This window comes from Hipposideros armiger, unplaced genomic scaffold (genome assembly GCF_001890085.2).
Source record: "Hipposideros armiger isolate ML-2016 unplaced genomic scaffold, ASM189008v1 scaffold_195, whole genome shotgun sequence".
In the NCBI taxonomy this organism is placed as follows: Eukaryota; Metazoa; Chordata; class Mammalia; order Chiroptera; family Hipposideridae; genus Hipposideros; species Hipposideros armiger.
In genome coordinates, this window is record NW_017731545.1 from 2,117,133 (window position 1) to 2,142,204 (window position 25,072).

Genomic DNA, 25,072 nt, shown 5'->3' on the forward strand with positions numbered 1-25,072 from the left:
CGGCGTAGGCTGCAGCCCCTGTGGCAGTGGGTTGCCATGGGCTACCGTGTGTGGCCAGCAGCCAGCGTGAGCGGCCAGCAGCCGCAGTGAGCGGCAATTCAGAGGCCGGTGACTGATGTGCCTCACCCAGGAAGAGTGAAATGATGGGCCAGCTTGGGCCAGTGAAGCAACGTCCTCCACAACTAGACTGAAGAACAAAACGACAGCAACTTGTCTGTTCTCTTTCCCCCAATTGCCCAGGACTGTCCCATCCCCCCAATTCCCCAATTAAAAAAAAAAAAGCAAATGAAATCGTATTCAGAGGAAAGTTAAGGGGAAACCAAAGTTCATGTATAAAGTATTGAGAAGCAACTAATAGAAGATGTCAAATTCAGTACATTTTTCAACTCCAGAACTCTACCCATGCTATGCTTGAATGTGAAAACATATACTGGGTTGTCGGAAAAGTCACGATGCATTTTTACAACAAAAAAAAACATAGAAAAAATACGTCATGACTTTTCCAACAACCCAGTAAAATGTTTAGTTTATATACATCTTTAAATAATGCGGGTCAACAAACACCTACTGAATGAAATGAATTACCTCCCATCCAAGTCCAGCAACAAAGTCTTCATATGCTTGGCTTCCTCTTTCATTGGAGAGGATCGAACACTTGTCTTCTTGACCTTCAGCAATGTAAAACACTGCGATTTTGTGTGTTTCACGGCTATAAAATTTTAAATTTAAAGGAGTGAGAATGTTTATATATAAAATTTTATTTTACTACTATAACCAGCATGACTCCTACTACAGAGCTTATATTTACTGAGAACTTACTAGAGGTATCACTGCTCTAAGAAGATTCCACACATATCTCATTTATTCTTTGCAAATACATTAACGAGACAACGATTATCATCACTGCCGTCCTTGTGAAGCTGGTTGAAAGGAGGCACAGAAAGTTTTTTAAAAGCACACATAGAAGCAGGAGACCGGGAATTGAAGTGGGGCAGTCTGGTTCTTGGGGTCACTCTTACAGACATATCATATCCTTAGCATGTTACAGCACAGTTTGACAAGTTCACTCCGTTTTTGGTAAAAAAATATTTTTGAAAGCATTTCAAATAGATATCAATTATGAATATATCCATATGACCACCCATATTTCATTTTCTACACTTTGATGAGCTAAGGATATTGGGTAGTTCCATGATTAGAACTGTTAAAACACACCAAAAATTTATGAGAAACAGAAACTTCTTCCAAGCAGAACACACTTAGATACCTTCTCTGTGAAGGGGTGGACCCACTCTGTGCTCTGACTAATATGAGGGTGTCTGGTAGGGTGGATAGCTGTCTAGGGAAACATCTTGGCAATATACACTCTCAACCACTTTCTCCATGATGGATTTTGGGCACTTTGCTATTAAATCAAGTAAGCATAATATGTACATTAAAGAAAGAAGCCCTCCCTTTTTACTTTTTGTACATCTAGCATACTCCTTGGCATATAGTAGGTACCCAGTTAAATCTCTGATGAACTGACCAGAGATATGATGATATATTTAAATGTATCAGTGAACAATTTCTACGAATTATATCCTGGGGTAAAGTATCAAAATAACTGGACCTATACTAAGCAATCTGATGATAGCTTAGATCATTAGATAGCCCTATAATCTAAGAATTTTACTACAGTTTCTATTTTCTAAAATTTAGGATTACCACTTCCAGTGTAGCTCCTTTCTTCTCCTAATTTTTGCATATGATTTGGAAAATCTCATAGGAAAAACTATCAAGTGCTTAAACAATATAAAAATGTTTCTATTGTTTAATTGTTTAATATCTCAACATTATAATCTGATTAGACGTCCATATTGGTGGAATCTTGGCTCCATATTTTAACATATTATCAAATATTTCCTTCTGCAGTTGTTTTTCTCCTAATAAGCAGAATAAATTGAAACTCAACTAAAAAGTCACATAAATAAATGAAGGAGGACAGTACTCTCTTTCTATTCATCTACATAGCTATTCATGTCCCCCCATGGTTTACATATAGTAAACATACAAGAAAAATTAGAAAATATAAAAAGGAAAGAGAAGAATAAAAAACCCATTAATTACAATATATAAGCAAATAACATAACTGTTAACCATTTTAGGATGCATTTTTACATACAAAATGAGAAGCTACTATATTATTTTTTGCAACTGACTTTTCCACTTAAAATATTTACCAACACTTTATTGTATAAAACACAGAACGTAAAATTCTCCATTTCAACCATTTTTTAGTGTGAACAATTTAATATCATGTGTTTCTGTAACTAAGCTGTTAATGGTTATATGACATTCCATTATATTAACATACTATATCCCAAATCCTCGTTATAAGACATTTTTAGGTTGCTTCCATTTTTAAAGACTTTCACATTATCTTTGATATATCCTTAAAACAAATTCATAGAAATGGAATTGATCATTGTCCATTTTTAAGACTTTTGATGTGTACTGTCCTGCTGTTACTGGAGAAAGTGGACAACCTGAACGCCTGGACTGGTGTAGCACGAGCACACTCTTGAGGGCGCCTCTCTTGATGAGAACAGGTATTGGGAGGAGAAGCAGGTTTTGTGGGATGGATCCCAGGGGCCCAATTCTCTAGTAGAGACCCTGTGCTCCCGAACGGTCAGAGAGCTTGTCCTCATGCAGTATGAGGTCAAGCTCTCTGAATGCCCCGAAATGCAACACCATTTACCTCCTGAGCAACAGGCAGGGTACATCGGCAGCCTAGAATCTGACTGGATTAGTCTAAGGGCTATAATAATTTGGGAGCACAGATGATAATAAAGATCATAATCTAGAACCTAAAAGACTGTCTCTTTCAACAAAAGAAGAAAAACAATATAGTTACTCCACTTCTTTCAGCAGCTCTCTCTATATATTTAAAAGTCCTCAGCACTTAATTTCCTATTATATATACTTCATATACATAAAAACAATCTCAGGTTTATCTGAAATGTTTTCGTTCATTCTCCTTAAAATCCAAGCTTTTTACATTGCAGCTGCTCACAGATCCTTGAGTCCTCATTAATTCAATGTGGGAGCACAAGAAAGCTAAGTCCCAATGACTGCCTGACTGATGTACGTGTGAGGAAAGGTGACTTATAGCTGTAAACATTCATCAAATTTCACATCCTCCAAAATGTTAGCACCACAGAGAGCCTGCTAGGGTGCAGAGGCTCTGTCTGGCCTTATTAGAGCCAGGCTTTTGAAATGATAATTAGCAACATCAACAGCACTTCATATCCATAAGCTGCATGGCAACTGCATGAAGGAGCAGGTAATTCAGGAACACACATACATAAAACCAACCATTTCCTCTTTCTGATTAGAATGCTTTTTTTCTTTCTTATTAGGAATAGACCAGAATAGCTTCGTTTCCTTGTGCTGTCACATTTAAAAGCCAAACGAAGAAGAAACATGATTTTAACTTTCACCTTACCATGCGGTGGCAAGAGGCATTAATATTTAAAAGGGGAGCTCACTGTAATCTGTCTGTAGTGTCGGCACATCATTTACATCTTTGCCAGCTTCCCAGTATACAGATGATATAATAGTTGCAAGATAGCCTTTACTTTTCCTAAGAACATGTTAAGCAGGAACTATGCCTTGACGGCAGGAAGATAAATTGATATCAGAAACAAATAGAAATATCCCAATTGAAAATTGAAGGGCAAGTTATGTTATCTGTTAACTGACCAATACACAAGACAATCTAGATTTCTCATAGTTAAAGAGTCCCTGATTTATTTCCTTTTTTAAAAAAAAAAACAAAACAAAACCTTGAAAACATCCTTTACCATAAAATTAGTTGATAACCTTTTTAGATGTCAAGACGGCACTAAGTCCAGGAGTTGGGATTTTAAGTGAAGTTAATCAAGGGGCAGAGGATTTGCCAATCAGCTCTCCAAAGCCATATTTTACTGCAACAGCACCCCAGGGAGCTAATTCAATTGTACCTCATGCAACTAACGTGCATTAACACTCAACAAATTGGCCACAATTACAAGATACCAATGTATTCACTTAATACTAGGAAGCACAGAATAATTCAGCACATGCGTGAAAAGCTGAGTTTGGAACCCAAGTGACTGCTTGTTTAATATTGTTGGACAAGGGCCGGCCGAGTGGCGCTTTGGTTAAGAGCTGGCTTGGGACGCCAGAGGGCCCTGGTTCGGATCCCACATATAAGGGCCAGTGACACTGCCCTCCACAGCTAAGATGCTGAACAACAGCTCAACCTGGAGCTGGGCTGCTGTGAGTCGCTGGCGACGGCGTAGGCTGCGGCCCCTGCTGCAGTGGGTTGCCATGGGCTACCGTGTGTGGCCAGCAGCCAGCGTGAGCGGCCAGCAGCCGCAGTGAGCGGCTGTCCAGAAACCGGCGACTGATCTGCCTCGCCTGGGAAGAGCGCAATGATGGTGCCAACATGGGCCAGTGAAGCAACGTCCTCCACAACTAGTCTGAAGAACAAAAGGACAGCAACTTGTCTGGTCCCCTTCCTCCAATTCCCCAGCGCTGTTTCCATCCCCCAATTCCCCAATAAAAATCTTAAAAAAATATATATATATATATTGTTGGACAAGTGGGAGAGGAAAGCAAATCCCCGAGTCCTTCAGAAGAAATGCCTCACAGATTTTTCCAAGAGAATTCGATCTCTATTCCTCTAGAGAAAAAGAAGCACAACAACCACTGGGAAACTGAATATGATGAAGGGCAAGGTGAGGAAGAATGGCTTCGGGTTTTTCATCTCTGAGAGATCTAATGATATTCCTAAGGAGAATGAACAGGGAACAGAAGCTAGTTTTTTTTAATGAGTTTTTTAAAAACTAAAGATTAAGGAAGCAGTTTGTTCAAGACCTTTGAACACTTGTTATGTATCAAGTACTACACTTAACTTCACCGAGATGTTTTTGGAAGCATACATTTCCCTAAATCAAAAACTAGTTGTGAGCTCATCTTTAGAATTGCTTCTAAGATTGTATAAAAAAGGGGTAGATCTAAGCTTTGCAGAAAGGCTTACTATTAAGAAGTTACTGGGCCGGCTGAGTGGAGTGTTGGTTAAGAGTTGGCTTGGGAGCGCCAGATCTGAGCAGTAGGGCCCCTGTTCGGATCCCACATGAGGGCCAGTGACACTGCGCCCTCTACAGCTAAGATGATGAACAACAGCTCAACCTGGAGCTGGGCTGCCATGAGTCGCCAACAACGGCGTAGGCTGCAGCCCCTGCTGCAGGGGGCTGCCGTGAGCTACTGAGAGTGGCTGGCAGCCAGGGTGAGCTTTTGTGAGCTGCCATGAGCGGCCGTCCAATGGCTGGAGAGTGACTGTCTCACCCGGGAAGAGCGTAGTGATAATACCTACATGGGCCAGTGAAGCGACGTTCTCCACAATTAGACTGAAGAACTAAACGACAGCAACTTGTCTGTTCCCCTTCCCTGATTCCCCAATGCTGTTCCCCTCCCCCAAATTCCCAATAAAAATCTTAAAGGAAAAAAAAAAAAGTTACTAATTACAACACCCTGAGAGCAGAAACCACAGAATGGCAGTGCATCGGCACACAGCACAGGTTAAGAAGTCAGACTCAGTTGCTTCAAACAACACAGACTGTGCAATCATCGGCAGGTAAGGCTCTGTTCCTCATTGGAAAAAGAGATGGCTGCAGAGATGAAATGCAAATGGATGTCCACTGGCTGCCACATGAAAGGTCCTCACTCAAAGGCACAGACTAGGTGGGAGCACTAACCTTTTAGTGTAGCAAGCATGTAAATTTATTTCTCAGGGGTAAAAATACCAAAATGATGGTATGTGCAATGTCACCAGATTCTATGTTACAAAACTACCCTTGGGTGTCTCTGCAGGTATAGTCATTCCTGCAGCTGTATTTGTCATATACGCACACATGAAGATGGACAGGAATGAAGTGGTTTGATACACTTTCACGTACCACTGACGGGAGTCTAGATTTTTTAGTTCTCTCAATAATTTTGAATTTTTCTTCAACAGATGGAAATTCTTCCTATAAAGAAAAAGGGATGGAAGAAAAGTCATGTGATCACAGAACAATTTTGCCCTTTCCAGTCCATCAATTGACAGACTTACCTATTATTCATCCAACCACCCATCTACCCAACCATTGCCTACCTCTGCAAAAGATCTGCAACCGAAGCCCACAGAATAAACTCCACTCTCCTTAAGGCATTCAAAGGTATCAACCTTCTACTGCATCATATTACTATCCAGTGACACTGGATGGCTCCGTGGTAAATGAATGTGTGACTTGTGTACAGGTGCCTATGTCTCTGTTTTCACTGTTGGCTCTGCTAACAATCTCTTTTCCCCATCTCTGTCCTTAAAAACTCCACTCCACTGTCAGGGTCCAGCTCAAATCCACCCCCTTCCATGAAGTCTTCTCCACTGAACCACACTTCCCACTGGATTTAACTGTTCCTCTCAAACTCCTGTGTCATACTATCTTTCATCAGAGTTGTATGTATCAAATCTACCTCCCTCACCAGAGCTAAGTGAAACTGGCTAATTCATCTTTGTAGGCCAATTGGATCTTTCCAAGGTAGAAACAATAATGGGCAGAGCAGTAATTAAAACATATGGAAAATGTTTGATACCCTTTAAAATATATAACAGATGTTTGGAATCAATCTGTGCAATCAGTACAGCACAGTTTCTAGCTTTAATTTAGCAGCAAAAAATAAGCTGTAAATGCTGAAATAGAGAAAAATACTCATTTCTATTCTTTACTTCCTCAACCCTAAAATGATAAAAACAGAACAATCACACAAAAGTAACGGCAAAATAGTTGAAGGTCTGGAGTGGATTGTTACCTTCTGTCCCAAGAATTCATTCCCAAGTCATCAAGCAACAACCTGCAGAAATAAAAGGGTCCTCGGGGCTCCACTGGTGAGGGTTGCTCTTGGCTGGTGACTCTCCTGGCCGAATCAGAGTTACTCCTCTGAACATACTTGTCTTCTTGTGCGTTCTGGCGCAAAATGACCTCGATGATTTCCTTTTCTTGGTCACAGTTCATTCCACATGGGGGTGGGGAAGGCTCATTTAGATTTAGCTGTGATGGTAAAAGGCATTCAGGACTTGTGTGGCCAATGTTTTCAAGTAATTTGTCGAGGACATCATCTGCCTCCTCAATTTGAGAAAACTCTCTCTGTGGTCCAAATGTTTGATGATGCCAGCCCGAAATCAGAAATGAAGGATTTCTGCTATTGGGTGCTAAGCAGACTTCCAAAGGTCCATATAAAACTTTCCCATCCCAAGAGTACTTCCCTGAGATATCCCTCACAATTACTCTCACATCAGAGAGGGTGTCCACTGATGAGCCGCCTACTGGTCCTTCTGTGGGTATCTGAAGGTAGGAGATGAGGGTGCTGTCATTGAATACAAACAGCTGCAGATTTGGGCTCCTGAACACCTCGGAGGAGAGCTCGGAGGCTTCCGCATGGATGTTGTCATGGTTCTCACTGACCAGGCTGTGCAGCACAGCAGGGCCCCCACAGAGGGGGAAGTGTCCCAGGTGATTCACCAGGTGGGCCATCACCATTCGGGCAGTCAGAGGGATCAGCTCCAAACTTCGTCTCTTCCTCTCTGTGAACAGCAGTAAAGAAACAAAGAGACAGTGAAGAATAAAGATTAAGACTGAACGTCATCAATTTCAATCTGTGCTTAGAATGTTTGATTTTTTTCAGTCAGGGAAACTTTCCACCTATCTTCTTTTTGACACTAAGTCTATGTGAATTTAAAAGCACAATTTAAATAGACTGCTAAAAGAACCAACTTACATGAAGAGTTCACTCTGAAAGGGACATTTAAAAATATGTAGATAGAGCAACAGACAAGAGAAAGGTCGCTGTCGCTGTCCTTAAAAAGGTGGTGGTTTTGCAGCTCTAGAAGGTCAAAATCTACAGTTGGTGAGGATGGCAGAGCTGAACGGTTGGGAGCTAGAAGCTGGGGGCAGGTAGAAAGTGGGCCAGAGAGGTTACCTTGCTCCCCTCAGTGGGGTAAAGGTATATACATCAATAAGGAAATGAATCCCACCTATGATGGCTTAAACGTATTTTAAGTTATCTGCTTTAAGATCACTGTAAAAATTTACGTTTTGTTGTTAAGTCATTTTAAATATTTAACAGAATCTGATATATTAATAATTCATGGAAATACTTAGAAGGCATTAACTAAATTTGTAGTTGATTAAATGCCGAAGAGCAACTGATTTACAAAATTTTTAAGACTTCAATGTACAGACTTTGAAAATAGCATCTAAAAATGGGCCTTGTAAAATGTTTGCAGTACAAGAGCGAAGCAGATAAACTAAATCTGTAAGTATAGATTGAAATGACTACTTAAGCTTGAGTAGTTAGGGAGATTTTAACCTACCGTATTTATAAAAAAAGTTGTGCATTAATCTAGGAATACGTTAAAATGAAACCTTCTCATTTTAACAAAAAAAAATCACTATATATTTAAATAAACTAAGGTTTATAATTTGGGCTTAAATGTTTAGGAAATACTTGTTTTCTAAATTCACAAGAAAATTAATTTTTCATGCTAAAGAACCTCCCTTTCAGACATTAAAAATTCAATTGGCTTATTCATAAAACATCAACTTTATGATGTATAAATTCTAGAAAGAAACAAATCCTAGAATCTAAGAAATTCTGTGTGATGACTGAGGAGAACAAGCTTGTCCTGACTTTTCTTAGATTTCTTAATTTTTTCTTTTCAATGAACAATAAATTATCTGTATTCAACAATGAAAAATAAAAATTTCATATTAAGCCTCATTTTTAGAAGGTCATCTATAATGTGTCTCTGAAATTAAACTCTTCTTCCCACCCTTCACAGAGGTATGTATGATTTTCATACAGCTGAGAAATTTAAAACGCCTCAACTAATTCCCTTGATGTGCTTTTGTGTCCATATTAACTTTTACAAAAGTTAAACGCTTTTTATTCATGCTTATCATTCCATATAAATATACACTCCATCAGAAATGTTAGTGCCCCAAACAACAAAGGTAGAGCCAGCTGGGAGCTCAGGAGTCATAATGTAAGACACTGCGTGGTGATGACATGGTAGAGTGGTAGAGCAGGCTATGAAATTAACCATAAAGCTCAAGGCAGAAAATATCAACTGGAAAAGCAACTTTCCTCTCATTTTACTTACATAGGTTGTGCTTTCAATTTGTGATAAATATAAATTTGTATTTTAATAAACACGTTTTAGTTCTACAATGGGAGCTTAACCTGGAGCATACTAACCAAGTCACCATGACATACCCAATTAAAACCCAAAATATCTTTGGTACTGAAAAGTAAGGAAAGGGGATATTTATAAAATGTGAATTGCTCTTCCCTGGCAGACTTTGGCTGAATCAGCTGCCTGGGGGTACCCTGAAAAATAAAGAGGAAATCTAGGCTCCATTAATGAAAAAAATAAGCTCATGACTTCCACAAACTATGAAAAAATATATTCTAAATATTTATTTTTCTAAGTTTATAGATGAAATATAAAAGTAGTAATTTTAGATTTTCCTTTAAATTTTTTTTTTTTAAAGCTTTTCCCCTCCTTTCCTTTTAAGCATTTAGGTATTAATGATGAAAAATTTGAGCACGTGCTATTGTATGTGCTATTACTGGCTTTTCTTTGAGCTGGGTCAGCAGTTACCTCAGTAGGTAGTTGAATGTGCTTCTTAATTGCAACTCTATTTGAAAGTAGTATTTATATCAACTAATTGGTAATGGTCTATAAAAAAATCATTTGAAAATAATAGATAAAATACTGCTTATCAGAAACATTATCTGAGTAGAAATAGTTTGGTTATGAATGATAAATTATGACATTAAGTGAAAACAAAAAACTCTCAAATATGAGAACATTTTGTTTAACCTAAAATACCTAAGTTATCATCTTTATCTTTCCGCATTACTCTTAAAAAAATGTAGTCACTCAGCAAGAGTGTGTGTGCCAACATGTTTCTAAGCTTCTTTGCTTTTTTATTCAGTTAAAATTTTAGTGAATATTGAAACCCCTTTGTCATGGAAGTTTAAACAATTATTTTTAGTATCACAGAACTATGTCAGGACAAGTTTGCATAACATCCTGAGTTTTTCTTGAGAATGAATATTCAAGTCAGTGTTGTACATAAAAAGAAAAGTGGTTCCAATATTTAAATGTGCATTTTTAGGTTTCTCCTTTTTCACTAACCTATACATTTTCTGCCATTTTCAAGTGATGAGTCATAACAGTGGTGAACCTATTTTTGGGAGCGCCATGTGGGGTGAATGTAAATTAATGACTTTAGGAAAAAGTAAGTTAATTTTCTTATGAGACATGGACTACAAGGTATGAAACAATAAAGGAAATGGATCAAGGTCATTTTATTAAAAAAAATACAGTTTGAATTTACAACTGTCAGGAAAAAGCAAAAAAAAAAAAAAAGATTACACTTTAAAAGAACAGCAAACTCCAGAAAAAGACAACTAATTGAGTAAGCAAATAACGGGCAGCAAAAAGACATGTAAATGGACCACATACTATCCACCAGCAACACAAGTCAAAATGAGTCTACTGTACTCTTGCAAAATATCCGAGTAAATAATATGATGTTTCAGAAACTTGGTCATTAAATTTTAAATTGAAATTCCACCTCCATAACTTCTGACTTATGGACCCTTCACCTCAGTTTGCTCATCTATAAAATGGAGCTAAAATAAGGACTGGATGATGTTAGAGCCTTTGTTCCTGACTGGTGCCCCAACTCCTGCCCTCTTCATCCACACCGCACCTGCCCCCATCCTCTCGCCTGAACCACACTCTGGACTCTGCAATCTCACAAGCACAGCCCCAGTCCGCAGGCCCTCACCCAGCTAAAGCCTGCTGTGCCCTTCCTCTCCCCACCAAAAGCTCCATAAGAAGCATCTGTCTCGGAGTTCTGACTGATCATTCCCCAGGTCACCTGCTCACGCTATCTGGCTACAGACCAATTACTCTGCCCAAAGTATGCAGCAGAACCCACCACCAAACATTCAGCTAGGAAATAAAATGACTCCTGTTCTGCTCTCACCTCGCCTGGGCTTTCTGAAGCACCTACCACTGCTGACCTTCCTTGGCTCCTTATTTGTCCTCTTCCTTTGACTTTCTAGAAATGATTCTTTCTTGGTTCTTTTCCCATTTGCTTTTCTGGTTACATTCCCTGGTTCCTTTTTTTTCAAGGATGCTTTTACCCCCAGGGTTCCATTCTCAGGCCTCCACACCCACATTTTTATTAAACTTTTAATTTTGAGACAATTAAAGACTTACATGCACTTGTAAGAAACAATACAGAGAGATCCCAAATATCCTTCACCCCAATGGTAACATCTTACATGGCCATAGTACCACATCACCATCAGGAAACTGACATTGAAACAATTCATCAGTATTCAGAGTTCACGAGTTTTACATGCACTCATTTGTGTGTGTTTGTTTCTATGCAATTTTATCAGATGTATGTATAGATGACTCACATTCCAGGGATAGGTTCTTATTATTTTGGAGAGAAGGGTGGTTGAGGACATACAGCAGCCCTTAAGTCCTGAGGATACCCACACACTCTAAAATGGCCCCTCTGCTGTGAGCGCAGCAATCCTCAAACTGCGGCATGCAAATTCCCATCTCTCTCTTCATGATGCTCTCTTAGTCTGGAACACTGTACCAGCTCCTTTCAAAGTCTGTCCATCCTTCTAAATCTGGCTTAAGTCCTTCTCCATGAGAAGCCCCTATGGCGCTGCTGGTCCACAAATGGGTCCTTCTGTATTAATCCTGTCTCTCCCATTAGATGTAAAGCTCCTTGGGGATAGAAAATGAACTGTTTTTTGTGGGTCCCATGAGTCCTAAATGATACAAAATTCAACTAAGGTGGGAAAAGAAAGGGAAGGAGAAGAAACAGACAAAAAGAGAAGAAACAAGGAAGGCGGAATTTGCTATCACAGAGGACTCTAGAAACCAGGATTTTAACAGTTAAGTTAAAAAAAAAAATAACACAGCAAGCATGAATAAAAGGCTATAATCTTTCCTTTTCCTGCCCATAAGAATTAATATTCTAAAGAATCTCACCCTCTTCAACAGTAAGCAGGTTGCCCAGTTCTACTGATGAATGATACTGGACTGGCTCAGAATTCTTCACATTTGCCAGTAGCAGGAAAGGGTCGTAATCTGAGGATGAAAGGTCAGCCAGGGTCAATGTGTAGTGACTCTGTTGGGTATATGTGTTTGAGCCACAAACACAGCAGTGCAGAACCTGTGAAAAACAGAAGGGAATGTGTGCCATGGATATCACTAACCTGTCCCCTGACCATTTGTCAAACTACAACAGCACTTAGGAGGTAGGACTCCTGCTTGGTAATACTAGGAAACATCGAATCCCTTTCATTCTAAAAAATATTCTTGCTATCAGCAAGTTTATTATGCTCCTTTCACATCAATGCCAATAAATATATTCTCAAGGCAAAAGAAAAGCAAAAGCAAAAGAGTGCCTATATTTTGCCATTCTGTGTGGTTGCACACACCTAAGTCCTGCTTTATCAGTCCACCAGGGGCAACACAAGTAGAAGAAACTAAATCAGGAGATGAAGACTAGCTGTGGGATAAACCACAAGATGAACAACCACAACCCATGGTGGCGGGTAGAATGAAAGCAGTAAGTACAGACTGTTAGGCTACTTCATAAACCGTACATGAACTTGAATTAGTATAACTCACAACCCGAAGAATTGGAAGGGCTAATTTAAAACAATTTTTTAAAGTATGATTAATAAAGTAAATTTAACACAAATTTTTAAAGTATTCTTATTTTCACAAGATCAGTATCCTAAAAGCTTACTGGTTATTTACCAATTGTTGATGACTGAAGCGCTGTAAGCCATGCAAAAGCAAATCATCTTACGCATGCCAAAATGTATAAATGAGCTAATAATAACTGTACTAAATTTTACTTTTTGATCATAAATTCAAGATAATGAATTAAAAATATTAACTTTTATGAAAATCAAGGTAATACTTCAGAAACTAAGGTGATGTCTTTGGGATCAATATACTTATAAAAAGTCAATTCACTTTTAGATGATTAGCTTGGATTTGTTGACATGGCAGCAGGACGTGTGGTCAGGCTGGACATCTCCCTGTTTAGTCCCTTCTACTGTTGGCCTCTTGGGGACTGGAGAAGGATTTAGAGGTATAAAACCTTTGTATACAGGTAAAAAGTACCAAGAACTGTATAGTCAGCAGAGGACAGCCACCTGAATATGTCCTCTTCCTAGCAGAAAAGCAGTATAGGAAAATTATGGTAGCTTTCTCATTAATATAAAAATTGAGCTTCTGACATTGAGAGAATTGATTTCTATTAGTCAAGTGCCATAAAAATAAGAAATGCAAATTAAAACCACAATGCAGTACCACTGCATACCTACCAGATAGCAAGTGTTAGCAAGACTATGGAGCAGCTGCCAACTGTCAGACACTGTTGGTGACAGTGTAAATTGGCACAACCATTCTGGAAAAGTTGAACATATGCATTCCAGCAACTCCATTCGTAGGTATACACCCGACAGAAATGCATACATATGTGTACCAAAAAACATACTAGAATAGAATGTTCACAGAGCTTTCTTTTTATGGTTCCAAACTCTAAACTACCTAAATTTCCATCAAGAGAATAGATAAATAAATCATGGTTTATTCTCATTGGGTAATACTGAACAGCAATTAGAGTGAAAAATCTGTAACTAGGACAAATTGTATGCGTTCATCTATATAAAGTTCTAAAATAGACAGAACTAATCTATGCTGTAACAGGATAGTGGTTATCCCTGATATGTGTGTAGGGGTAGGGACTAGGAGGAGGCACAGTGGGGGCTTCTGGGATGCTAGGAATATTCTGTTTCTAGAGCTGGGATCTGGTTTCACAGGTGTGCTCACTTTGTGAAAATTCATCAAGCTCTCACTTATGACTCATGCAATCTTCTGGATGCACTTAAACGTCAATAGAAAGTTTCCTTTAGAAGTACAATAAGGAGTTATTCAATAAATTTGCAAATCATATTAACTATGAGATGACTTTTATATTGGTAAAGCAATTTTAAGAAAAATCTTTTAAGAAAAGAAATGTTAGAAATGAGATAAATTTAAATGATTGTGTCTACTTAATTGGACAAGCCAAGCTTTATATAATATAGGCTTATAAACCACAAGGATGACAAAAGTAATTAATTAATCCTAACATTGTTATTAAAATCTTTGACCACTGAAGAAGCCATTTAAAAATCCACATTACTTTTTAGCAGAATTTTAACCATGATTAAGTGTTTTTTTTAATTTAATATATTTTAAAATAAGACAACAAAGTAATCAGTTAATAAGTTGGAATCTTTTAACTAAATATTATTAAAGGTTTGTTACTAAAAACAAATAAAAATAAAAAACAGAATTGTCCCTACATAATAGTAATTATTCAATGGACACACAAATGCTAAATAAATAAACAAGCAAATAAATAAATAAGGATAGACTGCAAGGCCTATGTAGAAGGATAGTATAAAGCATCCTATCCAGAGCAAACACTACATCTAGTCATCAGCAGGGGGTGAAATTCAAATATTTTGAGTACTATAAAAATTATGAGGCTAATTATTTTGATGTGATATATTTCATTAATATCTTTTAAAGCAAAGAGATTACAAAAACCATTATCTTTTTTCTTCCTTTGAAAAACAGATTTTGTCAAATGAAGGCTGTGGGTATTCCTACAATATAAACAGTTCTTTTTTAAATTAAGCAGATATAGGCAATGTTCCATGAAAATTGGGGGATTCTTACTGCAGTTGTTTAAAGATGACAGCCATGTAAAAATGTGTGCATCTTTCACTTGGTAATCATTGCTTCTCTACAATTATATCTGTTCTGTTTTCACTCCTTAAATTTTCGGTTTCTTTCACCATCCCCCACCCAAATCCTTTGCAAAAGAACACATTTATATAAGTAAATGCATGAAACATTGGTAATTCTCTGATGCTAAGTCCACACTTCACACCCCTGTGGCCCAGTTGGGGACTCACCCTGTAGATATAATCCAGCAAGGGGGCTCTGGATGAGGGCTGCTCGTCCAGTACTGCCGTGGACACCGGGTGGAGAAGGGCATTCACCGGCAACGCCATGCACCAGTCCAAGAGGCAGAGTAGCAAAGACACAATAAACTGGAAGAGGAAACAGGCCCACTATCTTATGCTGCAGTCTTTCAAACTTCACTGCTGCAGTCTTTCAAACTTCACTACAGGTAATAACAAACAACAGAACTGTCCCTGCATAACATAATTATTCAATAGACACACAAATGCAAAAGGGATGAATGAATGAATGAGGTTTTCACAAGAGGGCCAATAGAGAAGGATATTATAGACATAAAACATGTAATATTATTTATCATTCTGTCTTACATTTTTAAAAAAAGCAAACTCTAGGGAAAATTTAGCCATTGTGCCACCTACCTTCTTATCTGTTTCCACTGACGAGTACTCTGCACTTGGTAAAAGAAAAGCAATCGTGGCCACAAGGATCTGCATAAAACACAAATCCGCAATCAAATAGAACATAGTAATAGTTTTGGAAACCATATGATGAGTCCCAAGAAAGCCTTGCAACTAAACCCAGGTTGGTGCCAACTCACTAGAATAAGGTGATAAAATGCAAAAAGCCAGTTTAGAGACATGTGTTACTTTGAAAATCAGGAGAAGACAATTGGGGCTATGTCCGATTTCCACTCTACTCTGTTGGTGGCGAAACTGGGGACCCCAGAGAAAGGAATATTTCTCTCTGTAGTCATATAATTTCCAACTTCAGTCTCAATTTTCACGACGAAAGCAAAAAAAATACTTTCAAAAATAAAAATGAAAATGCTCCCACTTAATTTTCTGATAAATTACTCCAAGTCTATACCTGTTGTCCTGGTTTAATAGCACCTCTTTCATTCTCAAAGGTATTTCTGTTTAGATGATAAATTACATGGTTGCCCTAAAACCCAACTTTACATTTTATAGCATCTTATATTCCTATGTCCAAAACTCTATTTCACTCTAGGTCACTTAATGTTGAAAATTATTTGTGAGTTTTCATGAATCTCTGAAAGAACAAAGTGATCTCACTGGTGAAATTTATCTAGGGCTGAGAGAAAATAAAGCAATATCACTCTCTCCCTGTAATACCACATGGAGACAAACTAAATTTCCTTGAAGAGTTACCAGTGATGTGCAAAGAACAGGGCATGTTTTAAAAAGTACAGCTATAAAAACTGGCAGAAATGGATGTGCTTCACCATCAGGCACCTATGGAGGTGAGGGTACCTGCTCCTGTGTAAGCAAGCACCCCCAAATGTAACCTACCTCCAGGGTATTATCACTGAGATGATTCTCCCTGTTACTTCTGTCCCTCTGCTCCATGAAATTACCTTCACAGAGGGTATTATAGCAGTAATCTCATTACAGCTGGGTAATCATGCTATGGCAGAAAGCATGGGCTTCAGTCTGGAAGAGATTCCTATTTTACACAACAGCTTCCCTCCTCCCCCGCCCCACACACACAGAGGGCATCATAACCAGCTGCCTACTCCTTGTTGGCACCATACAAATTACTCTGGATGAATGAAGCCCGATCTACAGAAAGTCTCTTTGTTATGGTCCTGTCAGCCTTTCAAACTCCCCACGTGTAATACTCTGCCCTGGAACAGAGGTGGCTTCTTTACATAGTGCCTGAAATCACAGCTGAGAAGAACAGTGTAAATCAATCTTAAAAAAAGTGACTCACTTGGCAATTTAATAGTCGGCTCTCTAACAATTATTTGAGTATCTATAATTAATTAAATATGAAATACAATGAAAAGGAAATGCTTATATTTTAGCATTCCAGAAAAAAGACTTACTTCTGCAATTTTCAGAGGCAGAGAGGTTTCAAACATCTGAAGCTTCTCCCAGTAGGAAACCAGCAGCTGAAGAACGTCACACGCTGCCTGAGCCACGACTTTGTTAGGAAACTATGAAAGGAAAACACCCCCAAACTAAATAACTAACATGTGCATCATTCCTAAGGAAGAACAAAACAAGTATTTTTTTTCCAGCTCCATTTGGAGATCATTTCCTTATTTTGCATTAAATTTGTGAAAAATGTGTCCTATTATCAAATAGCTTATACATGATCACCATTCTATAACTGCCTCTTGTTTAGACTAGCTGCATTAATTTACGTAACATTCTATAGAAACAAGTAGCTATCATTTAATCATTTGGAAATTAAAACCATAATTTCAAACGCCTTATTAAGATAACCCAAATCATAGTTTTAAGTATTAAATTAAAATGCAGTGCATTATTGAGTATCCCCTGTGTCCTGAACCTTTTACAAGACTTTTGCTCATTTTAGCATTGAAAAATCTTCACTAACAGCTCTGTAAGGTAGATGTTAGCTGAATCTTACACACAGAAAAGCAGGGATTGATCAAATGACTTTCTTTCCTATGAAATTAAACTTAAGCAACATGTATAATGTAAGAACAGTGAAAAGTCTGTGACTATGAGAACATGATGCACAAATTATGGTACAATCAATTACTCTGAATATGCTGAGTCTGCGCGTGTCCAAGGTCTTCTGGCTATTTCCATTTCTTCACTGTGAGCTTGCATATTAAAGGGGTAGTGCCTGCAAGGACTAATGGCCGAGGGTGCATGAAAGGAAGAGGGCACCTTGTGCTTCTCTCCCTGGCCAGGACCTGGGCTACACTGCTATCCACACCTCACTGCCTACAGCAGAAAAGTTTGTCACTGACTCTGTGTCCCTGTCAGGGAAAACCTCTGGATATGTAGCTTAGTTATTTCCATATCAGGAGCTCTAAGTCACATGAAGCAGATACCAGTTGACCTGGGTACCACACAAACACAGAAAAGCTAACATTTAGCACCTCAGTGACTAATGCAGAGGATAAGGAAGAAGGTAAAAGACAGGTGATTAATTTTACTTCTACAGAATCAGTAGTTGCTGACTATCCACTTCCTGGCCAGTGTAAGGTGAACCCAGGGCGATGGCATCTGTACTCAAGAGGCTCTTCAAAGCCTCGTCTGGCTATTTGGGCCTCAGATGACTTGATTCTCATCTCTTTTCATCCTTCACTCTGGCTTGTTTCTGCCCCAGGATCTTTACATGTGCTCCTTGTTTGCCTGGTCTGCACTCTCCAGGTCTGCATTTGGCTTATGCTGCCACAGCTTTTAGATCATGGCACTAAAAGTCATCTCCTTGGTGAGGCCACCATACCCATCCAAAGAAGTGGCAGCCCACCCCCTCCAGCTCTTCAGTTTCATCCTGTTCCCATTACAGTTTCTTTATGTCATTAAGGGCTGCCAGAGATGATCCTTTATGTTTGCCTGTTCTTTTTCATTTATTTTCCTGCATCTTTTTCATCATCGTAATTCTAATGCCTAGCATTGTCCCCTGAGGCGAAATGCATGGTGTGTTTGAGGTGAAGATGGAACATGGAGGGAGTGGAAGAATATGAGTAGACACTGCGTGTGTTTCTGCTGCATCACAGTGGTCAAGTCATGGAGTAGAAACAAGGATGGCATGGCTAGCCTCGGTTCTAGAAACTGAAAACAGACAAGGAGACAGTGATGGAATGAGAGCTACAGCAGATAAGACAGAGGGCTATGGACAGAGAGGGATGAGGCGTGAGACAGCGGGGCAGGGAAGGCATGGTGCGGCGGGGAGAGATGAGCTGAGCCTGGAAGAACGCAGAGGGAGAGTTTCTTTCACGGCCGTGGACAAGAGCACAGGCATTGAGGGCTGCAAGCGGGGTGGTACTACTGATACATAGAGTGCTGTGTGGAATGGTAGAGATGAAATAAATCATACTCACTCCCTCACTCCGTCATCCACTACATATTCATGGAGTACTGACAACATGCCAGTGCTGAATTAAAAGCATAGGGGACAAAGTGAACAGGGGAGGTACAGCTTCTCTGAAGGAACTGACGGGGTCATGGAGCTGGCAGGGACTGATTTCCCTATGTCCCCAAAGGCCATGCCCAATGCTCTAGTCTGTGGGTCACGTGGTCAGGCCTGTGTGTAGACTGATCTCTTCGGCAGCAGGATGGAGGGCAGATCTGCAGGGCACAGACTAGGGCCAGGGGGGTGCAGGATGCTCAGATACTGGCAGAAGGAGACAGCTGTGTGAGGGATGGCCCCAGGGCAGCAGGTGGGACGGAGTGAAGGACACTCAGGACTCTATAACTGGAAATGGTAGTGGGGTAAGGAGGGGAGAAACTCAATGGTGTCACCTGAGATGGGGTAAGAGAAGCAGCAGCAGGTGGGGCTGAGGCAGGGGCTCAAGTCAGGCCTCCTCTCACTGTGCTGAGACACTCCTGACAGAATAAGGGCTCATTATATGGCAGGTACATTTTTTTCTGTTGCCTTATGTTTTTCCTCATAATTATAGAAAAATTATACAATAATTTGAAAATTTGTAGAGTACAAAGAAAAAGTATAAGCCCTCATCTCCTCTTGTTATAAATTTCCATCTCTCTTCTATACTACACAGAACCATATAGGGTAGAAGGCTAAATATACAGACATGCATATCTGTACATCTCATTCATTCTAAGGTATCATCCAATTATTAACAGCTTTCCTAGGAAACAGGTATGGGTGGGGGAACCACATTACATTAAATATACATTGCTAGATTTAAGAAAAATTAAAATTTGAAAAACATTTTAAAATTGAAAAAATAAGATATTAAAAAATGTCTTGGGGGCCGGCCAAGTGGCTCAGTTGGTTAAGAGCTCGCTTGGGAGCGCCAGCTCTGAGCAGCAAGGCTGCATTTCAGATCCCACATGAGGGCCAGTGACGCTGCGCCCTCTACAGCTAAGATGGTGAACAACAGCTCGACCTGGAGCTGGGCTGCCGTGAGTCGCCGGCGACGGCGTAAGCTGCAGCAGGGCTGCAGTGGGTTGCCATGAGCTACATGAGTGGCTGGCATCCAGCGTAAGTGGCCGGCAGCCGGCAAGAGCTGCTGTGAGCCGCAGTGAGCAGCCGACCAATGACCAGCAACCAGTTGCCTCACCCGGGAAGAACACAATGATCATACCAACATGGGCCAGTGAAGCAACGTCCTCCACAACTAGACTGAAGAACAACACAGCAATTTGTCTACCTGTCTGTTCCCCTTCCCTGATTCCCCAACGCTGTTTCCCTCCCCCAATTCCCCAATAAAATCTTAAGAAAAAAAAAATGACTTGGAATCTACATATACAATTGATACCCAACTTTTTCACCATACTTATGAGAATATGTCTCCATGGCTTTGGAAGTCAGGGGGCGTGTCTTGCACACCACAGTTGTGCAAAAGCCCAGACATGGTCCGGAGCGTCCTGGGTTTGACCCTGGCAAGCTCCTTCATTCCCAATATGCTCATTTTCCTCATCTGTGAAGTAGAGGTGGCGATAACCCTTCACTTCACAGGGTAGTTCTAAGGATTAAACACAATGGCAAAGGTCAGGGGTTAGCACCCTGCTCAGGCCAGAAGGAGCACTCTTAAGTGATATCTTGGTTTGATCAATTTTCCATTCCTCTCCATAGGGATTAGAAGCAAGTGTTTTTCTAGTTCTTATGATATAATCAGCAACCCCAAATGTTGTGGAGGAGAGAAGGGGAGGGCGGGGTGACAGTGTGGGGTGGTCCAAGGGCACATTTAGGGAACAGAAGGCTTCGAGTTTGGCCGGGAAGAGGTGTGGGTGAGGAGGGCTGCCATGAAATCAGGCTGCAAAGGAAGGCAGGGGCCAGACCAGGGGGCCAGATGCTGAGCCACGGGCAGGGGACACTCCTGGCTGGTTATTCTATGGGCTAAAACACGAAAGGTGGCACAGGGGCAATCGATGGCCTGGTGATAACTGTCCCAAGCAGCGTCAGCTACAACTGCTGTTACTATTATAGCAGCATGTGGCAGGGAGCAGAAAAGAGGAGGCAAGAGCCTGGACATTGGTGTCAGATGGACAGTTTAGGATTTGAACTTTGGTTCCACCAGGCTGTCGCTCTAGAGACCGGAAAAAGCTCCTTAACTCTCCTACACCTCTGCTCCTCCACTGTAAAATGCGACAATTACCTCACACCTGAGAACTTCCACAAACCCTCAGCACAGTGCCTAGCAGGGGCCATGCACTCACTGGTTCTGGAGGTATACTAACAGCAACACTAATTATTACCACCATGTCTATGCAGGAGCCAGGAAAGGACCCAGCAGGATTTGAGATCTGGTTTAGGAAGTGGCCTAACAACACATAGAAAAGCTGAGTTTTGTCTTTAATGGTCTTTAATGTCACACAGATCTGCTCTCAGTGCTGGTTCCATCACTTATGCCTGAATGCCTGTGGGCTCCCGACCTGATTTCTCTGGGCCTTGCTTTCCTCTGGCATGACATAGAGATTGTAACATCGACTTTGTAGAGCTGTTGTGAAGGTAAACAAAAGTATTTAGAGATTTTGCCATAAATCTGGCCCAGTGTGAGTGCCCAGTAAAGGGTAGCTCCTTTTCTCATCAATAAAGCAAAGGAAGAAAGATATCCTAAATGTGCCCAAGGTCCAGCTGGACAGTGAGCACTCAGGGCCACTAACCGGGGCTGTCAAGTCTCTCCCAGTCTTGCTGAAGAGACCAGGGCATGAAATCCCATTTTTTGGTCACTCTTACAACAGGTGACAGGTGTCCTGCTTGCTACAGGAGCTGCCCAGCCAACAGAGGAACAAACTTTGGCCAGTGGGCTTGGTCCAGGAATGCTCAGGCTCTGGATGCCCAGGGTGCAGCTGCCAGTGGGGAAGCAGCCCTTGGTGGCCTCTCTGGGAACTTCACAGAACACTCAACATGGCTCTCAGAAAAAGAATTTCTGAATCAAAACCTCTTGGTAATGTAAGGGAAAATAAAGATAGGGCTAATGCAAATGAAAACTGGTTGAAAACCTAAAATATAGCTTAACGTCCAATGTACATCATGAATTGGTAATACCTTCAAAGTGACACCTATCACATTGATGGCCTCTTTCAGCTGAGGATGGGTTGTACACTGTGCAAGTTCTTCACATATCCAGACTCCGAGGGAGCAAATGGCAATGCATCTTATGAAAAAGAAGGAAAAGAAGGAAGACTCTTATGCAATTTAATGTTTTAAATGTAATTTCGTGACCAAATTTTCTTGGTATTTTCAAATGACAAAATATTTTAAATCAATTTTTCTTCACAAAGTAGCAAAAATTATAGATACATCAACAGAATGCTTTCTTAGAAAAAAGATAAGGTACTCTCAATAGGCCAGTTTTCAGGACAAACTGAAATATTGATAATGGTTATTAATTAAATATTCAATTAAATAAGTGGTATATTATCTGTGTCACAGCCCATATATCACTTATTTTTGCAGAAACTAATTTTTTATTAACTTTTATTGCTTTAAGGTATTTTTGAGGAAGAATAAAAAACATGAATCTTAGAAAATTGTTGGAAATTCAGTTTGTAATTGTTTTCTTTATAATGAAATACACAATACCTACAACAAACAGAAGACAAATTCTATATTTTACTATAAAGAATATCTGAATACAACTTTCAAAGTAAGTTTCACTGTTCATTTCTTTTAAACAATGTGTTAAAACAAAATAGTCTCTGAGTTGCACAGTTCTTTAAATATTACCTTTTTCAATTATAAATCAATTTGAAATGGTAATTCTCTTTGAAATTGATATACTCCACTATCTTTTTCAATAATCAAAATGTCATATTCCTGTTAATTTTTTTCTGAATGCTTATATATAAAATTAAAATACTTGCTCCCAAATCTGCTCACTTTCAGAAAAAAAAAAAAGGATTCAAAGCACTACTTGGAACCAATGCTAGTTGTAATATGTATATGTTGGTCTTTGTAATAAGAGGTCACATCTAGCAACAATCAAACTAGACATACTGCTCAGCTCTCCATACTGAAAGTTCCTTTGTATTTTATATAATTCAACAGCTAAAATCAATACATTTTGAGGTTTTAAAACCACCAAGTTTCACTGGATTCTCACCTTTTTAAATTAGCACAGACTAAGTGCATCAGAACAAGCATATTAAAAACCCTTTGGAGACTGCGTCTTCTACCAAAATTCACTCAGTGAAAGCAGTGCAACCAGTTGACATGGTGTGCCAGGCCTTTTTTGTTTCTCCAACACCCGCATTATACAGGAGCTACACAGGATTCTAAGCATTGACATTCCTTACTGTACAGAATTGTCTAAATCTATCTCTTCTCTTGCCTTATACCTACGCTTATTCTCAATCTAGAAAATGTACTTTGTATTCTTAGTTTGTGTGTACTCTACAGTCCCATGTACTCTACATTATTTCGAAAAGCCTCTTTTTTTCCTCCCAGCTTAACACAGACTCTGTTCGACCCACTAAAATCTATACAACTTGAAATGATATAAAAAACTCTTTTACCATTTTAAGAGCCTCTCCTCCTTTGCGTGTGTGTGTGTATGTCTGTGTGTATGAATACACACATTTTTTTTTTACAACCCATTAACCTATTTGTTAAATGTAATTTGTTAAGAGCAAAGATCTCTCATTTCTAGGAACACCTGCATCACTTTGTAACTATTAGCTTTGCATTATGGAGAACATTTGTGACCATAAAATGGTTTTATAATCTAAACTATACTCACCTGCTTTGAGTTTTAACCAACACTAGCTTATAATAGCTTTTCCATGCTATTTTCTCTCTTTGGCATTTATCATTTAACATCCACATTTAGCATCTTCCAATTCTAATACTCTCAATTATTTCTCATGCCTAGGTGCTCCTGTTAATGAAGGTTCTCTGCATCCCAAGTATGTCCTTTGTAATCCCAAATGAGTTTTAGCTATCAAGCCTCTTTTTTGGCTAATGGCAATACTACCTTCACGCTCATTCTGTATTCTAACACACTCTCTTGATACTGTTTGCTACTATGCTGTGTCATCCACCCCAATTTACATAACAAAAACTTATTTTTTCTTAATTTTTCTAAATTATTATCACTCACAATTATAACTATATTTTCTGTGAATCCTCCTCCATTTATTTGAAATCTTGATTATATTTCAGTCTGCTTGCTTACCTACATTTACTAGCCCTTAATTTCACTGTCACTTTCTACACAACTAAGAAAGACTGACCATATTCTACATGCTTCCGTTCGATTTTTAACTCCACAGAAATTTGGCTTTCTACACTAAAGAAAAAGGGTTTGAGAAAAAGATATTGTCAACACTTGTTGAAGAATTGAATGTGGTGGGTTATGGGAAAAGGAGAAATCAAGGATTTTCCCCAAGCTTCTGGATTGAAAATCTAGGTAGACAATGGTGCCACTGAGATGAAGTGTGGAGGGACAATTAGTAGACTCAAGGGTTCAGTTATGGTTGGTTTGGATATGTTAAATTTGGATATGTTAAGTGTGGATATGTTAAGGCATCCAAGTTGAGATAGCAAGTAAGCAGTTTAATATATAAGCCTAAATATATATGGGTTTCATAGAAGGGATCAATTCAGTATCACCAGCTAGTAGGTGGTATTTAAAGTCTGGTTAGAATGAGTAAGAGCATCTAGGAAGTCATAGAGTGAGAAGAGGACCAGTGCTAGGCCTCAAGTCATTCAAACATTCAGAGATTAGGTAGAGGAGGGAGACAGGAAAGGAGCAGCTATAGTGACGTAGAAGCAAAATCAGAAGATTATGTTTTAAAGAACTGGCATTGTTCAGGAAGAGGGTAAAGACAGACTAACTTCAGAATTAGTAAGATAAGCATGCATATTAAAATTTCTAAGGTAATCTCTAAAAGAACTGAAAGAGTGTCTATACGTCTAAAAAATAGAGGTAATAAATGGAATGCGAAAAAAATTAATCTGAAAGAGAAAAAAGAGAAAAAGAAAGGAAGG

At 39.4% G+C, this 25,072-nt stretch overlaps 1 protein-coding gene across 7 annotated transcripts in view; it reads right to left on the reverse strand.

The window, feature by feature from the left end:
* The window catches only part of RALGAPA2 (Ral GTPase activating protein catalytic subunit alpha 2), a 367,104-nt gene that overhangs the window by 102,959 nt on the left and 239,073 nt on the right, over positions 1–25,072 (reverse strand). For all 7 annotated transcript variants that reach the window (XR_002125215.1, XM_019653128.1, XM_019653124.1 and 4 more), the window contains 8 exons: positions 22,130–22,238; positions 17,013–17,123; positions 15,586–15,654; positions 15,157–15,294; positions 12,161–12,344; positions 6,880–7,651; positions 5,985–6,056; positions 586–709 (listed from right to left, as the gene is read on the reverse strand). Coding sequence is in view for 6 of the 7 variants with exons in the window: in XM_019653128.1 (XP_019508673.1) it covers positions 586–709; positions 5,985–6,056; positions 6,880–7,651; positions 12,161–12,344; positions 15,157–15,294; positions 15,586–15,654; positions 17,013–17,123; positions 22,130–22,238 (1,579 nt within the window). In the remaining variant the exon portion in view is untranslated. The remainder of the gene's footprint in view (positions 1–585; positions 710–5,984; positions 6,057–6,879; positions 7,652–12,160; positions 12,345–15,156; positions 15,295–15,585; positions 15,655–17,012; positions 17,124–22,129; positions 22,239–25,072) is intronic.